We start from the raw sequence: 5433 nt of genomic DNA on the forward strand, positions 1-5433 counted from the left end.
TGAGTCGGGTCGACTCCGCGGCAGTGAGTTTGGTTTGGGTTTTTGCCTGTGGAGGGTGGAAGGTATCTTGAGTCCCATCTTGCTGGAGGGTGTGACTCAAGTCACCACCTTTAGCTCCCCTGAGGGAGTATGTGTGAATGCACTGGAGAAGTTCAGTCACTTGCTGCTTTCCTGTGCCTCTCTCCTCATCATCTCACCCCGGGACTGGAGACAGCAGCTGTCATCTGACCTGCTGATTTGGCTTCACCACCTCCTGCGACCCCAGGAGTGAGAAGAATCCTCCGGACCGACCCACGGACTTGGGGCTTGACAGCCTCCCAGCCTCCACCACCACGTGAGCCATCTCCTCAGGAGTTTGTAAGTTCTGTGAGACGTTACGGTGAAATGCAGAACCCCAAGACTGAAGGGGGAATATGAAGGGGAGGAGGAGGAGTGGATGTCAGAGATGGAGGGGTGAGATGGCAGTTTGGAAAAGTTAGGACATTTGGGACATCTTGAACCGCCACCTCATAGGGAATGGCCTTGGGCTGATCTTTCTCAGAGAAATTATTCAGGCACTCCTACAAGAAAATGACTCTAGAATAGGTTCCCCACCATCTTGGAGCCCCCAAACCCAAACCCATTGCTGTTGAGTCCAGCCTGACTCACGGCGACCCATGTGTCAGAGGAAAACTGCTCCGTGGGGGTTTCAAGGCTGTGACCTTTCGGAAGTACTGACAGACCTGTCTTCCGCGGCCCCTCTGGGTTGACTCAAACTGCCAACCTTCCAGTTAGCAGTCAAGTACTTACCCATCTATGCCACCAAGGCAGCCTTCCGCATGCCTCAAAGTGGGAATTGGGCCCAAAGGTGACCCAGATTGTCCAACACCCCCGACCCCACATCTGGGCTATTGGGACAAAGGGTGGGGGAGAACTGGGACGGAACTGTAGCTGTGGCTGGGTACCATCAAGGCAATTTGAAGCCAGGAGAACCGCCCCATTGGGTTTTCTCGGCTGTGATCTTTACAGGAGCAATCAGCAGGTCTTTCCCTCATGGAGCCACTGGGTAGATTTGAACTGCCAACCTTCCCATTCGCAGCCAGGCCCTTCACTGCTGGGCCACCTGGTTTCCCTGGGACTGAGTTAAGAAATGAAGAGGGCTGAAGGGAACAGGGCTATCCAAGCAGGTCTCTGCAATGTGATGAAGTCCCCACGGTGTCCCAGGTCAGCCCAGGAGTGGGACTCCCAGCTCAAGCTGGGGCTGTCCTCCACACAGGAGGTCATCACTGAAGCCCCCGACTGGTCCTGCCAATGTCCCCTTCACACCCCAGGACTGTCCCCACGTCCCAGCCCAGGACAGTTCCCATGAGAACACAGTGCTATCACTGTCTCAGAGAACTGCTCCCATCCCAGCCTTCTCGTGTCAAAACTGTCCTCCCTTGTCATGACCCAGGACTCTCCACCACTACCAAAGGCTGGTCCCACCACAGCCAGGGAGACCAGCACAGCTCAGGGCTGTCCCCTCCCACCAAAACCCATGCCCTTCCCACACCACAGCCCAGTACAAAGCCCAAGACTGTGTCCTGCAGACCCCAGGGCTGTCACCACATTACAGCGTAGGATGGGGCCATCAGAGCTCAGCACCGTCCTGTTGATGGCCAAGAATGCTCTTCACCGTCCCAGAACAATGCTCCACGTCACTGTTCAACCCAGTCCCTGCAAGACTGTCCCCACCATGGACCAGCTCTATCCTCTTCACACTCAAGAACTGTCCCCAGATTATAATCCAAGAGTGTGCCCATCCTATCTCAGCTCAGATGTCTTCCAACCACAGCCCTAGCCTCTCCTCCTTATGCCTGAAACTCATCAGACCCCAGGACTGTCACATTACACCCAGAACTGCACCATGACAACCCCAAACTGTACCTGTCAAGGCCCATGTCCAGCCTCTCCCACTGCCCAGGAGTGTCACCATCAATACCCAGATTGTCCCGGTCATAGCTCAAGACTCTGTCACAGTTACAGACAAACTCACTGCCGTCGAGTTGGATCCAACTCCTAGCGACCCCTCCTTGGGTTTCCGAGGCGGTATCACTATGGAAGTAAATTGCCCAACCTTCCTTCCGAGGAGTGGCTGGTGGGTGGGTTTGAACCGCCAGCCTTCTAGTTAGCAGTCAAATGTCTTATGCACTATGCCACCAGAGCCACTCACCAGGATCCTGAGAAACTAAAAATTAGTTCAGTCTGAGAATGCACTGCTCTGCTATTCATCAGACAAGGTGGCTGCTAAGCAAAAGGCTGGCAGTTCAAACCCACCCAGCAACTAGCACCACCAGAGAAAGATGGGTGATCTGCTCCCGTAAAGATTAACGTTTAGGAATCTCTGTGGGGCAGCTGTGTCCCATGGGGTCGCTATGAGTAGGAATCGACAACACCCAACAACATAAACAACATTCGTCAGACAAGGCAGGACAGCCCGGACACAGGGCTCCAAGGGCAGAGGCGCAGGAAAGCTGACTTCTCCCAAGGTTAGGTAGCTGTCAGACATCACAAACCCCACCCCACCCCTTCTCAGAGTTTTTACTGTTTCCTTTGTCCCTGAGAAAACTTGTTCTCTACAGTCACAGACTCTGCGGGCTTTTGGGTGCCATCTGCGCATGGATGCAACGTCTAGCTCTTACCTCGAAGATCTACGTCACTTAGAGAAGCACGTTGATTCCCAACTCATTTGCAGAGCTTCAAACAAGGAGGGTTCAGGGCGCCACGTTCCACATCTAACTTAACATTTAGTGCCAAAGAAATAGGGCCCTGGGCCCACTTCCCAGGCCAGACTTGAGGTTGAGCTCTGCACCCTCAACCTACAGTCAACCCTAGAAATTGTGGACCGTCGCCCCGAGAAGCTGGCGGGTCCCTCTTTAATCCTCCCCCTTTATCATTCCCACATCACAGTCTCTCTCACACACACACACACACCCAAGTTCAGTGTCCCCTCCTCCATGTTTACCCATGTGTCCATTTTGGAGTTCCCTCCCCACCAATCACCTGTCTTACCCCATCCTAGTCTGCTCGGTCACCCCATTAAAGAGGCTCTTGCTTCTTCCCGAGCGACCCCCGCCTCTTCCGCGCCCCGCAGCGGAACCGGAGCACCGGAGGAGCGGAGCCAAGCCGGACCGGCCGCGCCCCAGTGGTCCTTCCCGGAAGTGCGCCTCCCCTCGGTGTTCCGCAGCCCCCACGGCGCGGGGTCCCGAACCCACCTGCCCCAGTGCGGCTGCAGCCATGGTCGGTGCGGCGGGCAACTGTGCCCGCCGGGGGCTCGGCCCCGGCGAAACACGTTCCGGCCCCGCCCCGCGCACGCCCCTTCCCGCGGGACAGCCGCCCGCTGGCACCCGGGATTTCGCCCATAATAGGGCACCCGCAGGGAGCCGGGGTCGGATGCTGAGAGCACCCGCGGGGGCCTGGGGAGAGGAGAGACGCGAATTGACATGTATTCCCCTCCCCTAGGCTCAGTTCCAGTCACTCTCTAGTACTGGGCCGGAGAGCCTTGCAAAAACACACTCTTGAAACTTCTACAAGTCAAGATCGCTTTGTGAAGAGAAATGTAGGGGAGGTGGACGTGTTTTGTAAATGCACAGAAAGAAAAAAAGGGCTTTGGGAAATAAAGACTTTGGTGAAGCCAGCAGATGAGAATGAAGGCCACCTGGATACCTCCCTGTTTGAAAGTTCTCCTTTTCAACGAGAACATGTGTTTGTATTCTTTGCCGTGTTTTTATGATATAAAAACACTTAAGAGTCACTATGCCGCCTTCCAGTCCACTCCTGGGAGGCCCGAATTTCAACCCCTTTTCCTCCACATCCATTTTATCGGTGACTCCCAAGTACAGCCCTCAGGGCAGGACTTCCCAGTTACTCCATTTGTATGTGACTGTCTGCCCAGTTTCAGGAACCCAGCGGCAGAATCAAGTCTCTTCCGACTTACAGTGACCCCATAGGACAGAGTAGAACTGCCTCACAGGGTTTCCAAGGTGCTACACCTTCACAGCTGCAGACCACCATATCTTTCTCCCGTGGAGTAGCTGCTTGGTTTGAACCACCGACCTTTTCATTAGCAAGGGAACGCTTAAGCACTGGGACAACAGGGCTCCTACAAACGTGCGTCAGTATCCCTATTTCTTTGCCTTCGGTTGCTATAGCCACACAGACTTCGTGGTCAGCGTTCCCCAAACTTTTGCACCCGGGCTAATGTGACAGCAAGATCTGCCCCTGCTATATTTTCACAATACGGTCACTAGGCAATCTTGCCTCTGAAATTCAACCCTGGGACACGTGGCCTCAAAATTCGGGTCCCATCATGCACACAAATCCTGGCATCCTCTTCCCAGGTAATTGCCCCACTCCTCCGGTCACAGGCCCCAGGCAGCCAAAGCACTAACTCGCCCCCGCAGGGTGTCGCCCTGTTTTCCATTCTCCCACCCCGTCCTCCTCTCCCGCCCCCAGCCGGCCCCGGACTGTGGGGGCGGTGCCCAGATCCCGCCCCCGCTTGGACCAATCCGCGACTGCCGCACACACCCCCGCCGCGGCCAATCCGCAGCAGTCCTACAACTCCACTCCGCACCGGTAGTACTTCAGCCGGACTAGAACCCGCTCCCCGACCTCGGGGATCCAGGGACAGTAATGCCCCGGGTCAACCTCTCTTAGCTCCAAGAGACCAGGCCCGCAGCCCCTCCTCTCTCAGACCCAGAATGTCCGGGTCCTGACACCCAAGAGTCTCAACCCCGAGTCTCTTCCTCTCTGTATCCCTCCGTGCTGGCCACCCTCCCTCTCCCCCAGCAGAGAGTTGAGAATTCCTTTTCCCTCAGTGCCAAGAATAAAGAGAAGGACGGTTCGCTTCTGCTACTCTATTATCTCCCAATTAGCGCTCAATTCACTCTCCCCTGCGGGCCTTTTAATTAGCTCACTGAATCTGGCGCCAGCCCCGCTTTTCCCTGGGAGCCTGCCGCGAGGTCTGCCGGGAGTTGTAGTCCTCAGGATCCAGACACAGTCACCGGGCTGACGGCGGCATCTTGGGAGTTGAGGATTCGTATAGAGGCCAGAAAATAAACGGAATGATGCCCTCCTTCTGCAGATAATTTCTAGGGGGACCTGGGGTGGTCTGAGGCTGCGTTTGGGAAGCCGGTGATGATGGAAGTGGGTATGATGGTCTGGGGGGGTGGGGTCCTAGGCAGGGAATGTCTTAAGTTGGGAATAGGGAGATCAGTTAGGGTGTGTGGGCACCTCCACGGGGCTCCCGGGGGTGACTTTGCGCCCAAAACCCAGCTCTGCACCCCCAGTTACAAACAGCTCGATGCCTGTGCAGAAGCTGGCCTCGGAGGCCAGGAAGACGGCGGCTGCTCCCACCTCAGAGGGCTGGCCCATGCGGCCCAGGGGCTGAGAGGCAACAAAGAAGGTGGTTAAGAG

At 55.9% G+C, this 5433-nt stretch overlaps 1 protein-coding gene across 1 annotated transcript in view; it reads right to left on the bottom strand.

Annotated features, from left to right (window-relative positions):
- Positions 1-3257, bottom strand: part of BCAT2 (branched chain amino acid transaminase 2) — a 20253-nt gene extending 16996 nt beyond the window's left edge. Inside the window, exon 1 of the mRNA XM_007958122.2 lies at positions 3234-3257. Within this exon, the coding sequence (XP_007956313.1) occupies positions 3234-3257 (24 nt within the window). The remainder of the gene's footprint in view (positions 1-3233) is intronic.
- Between the last annotated feature and the right edge of the window lie 2176 nt (positions 3258-5433).

The sequence above is a fragment of the Orycteropus afer genome, unplaced genomic scaffold, assembly GCF_000298275.1.
Source record: "Orycteropus afer afer isolate SDZICR_OR568_19922 unplaced genomic scaffold, OryAfe1.0 scaffold00854, whole genome shotgun sequence".
NCBI lineage: Eukaryota > Metazoa > Chordata > Mammalia > Tubulidentata > Orycteropodidae > Orycteropus > Orycteropus afer.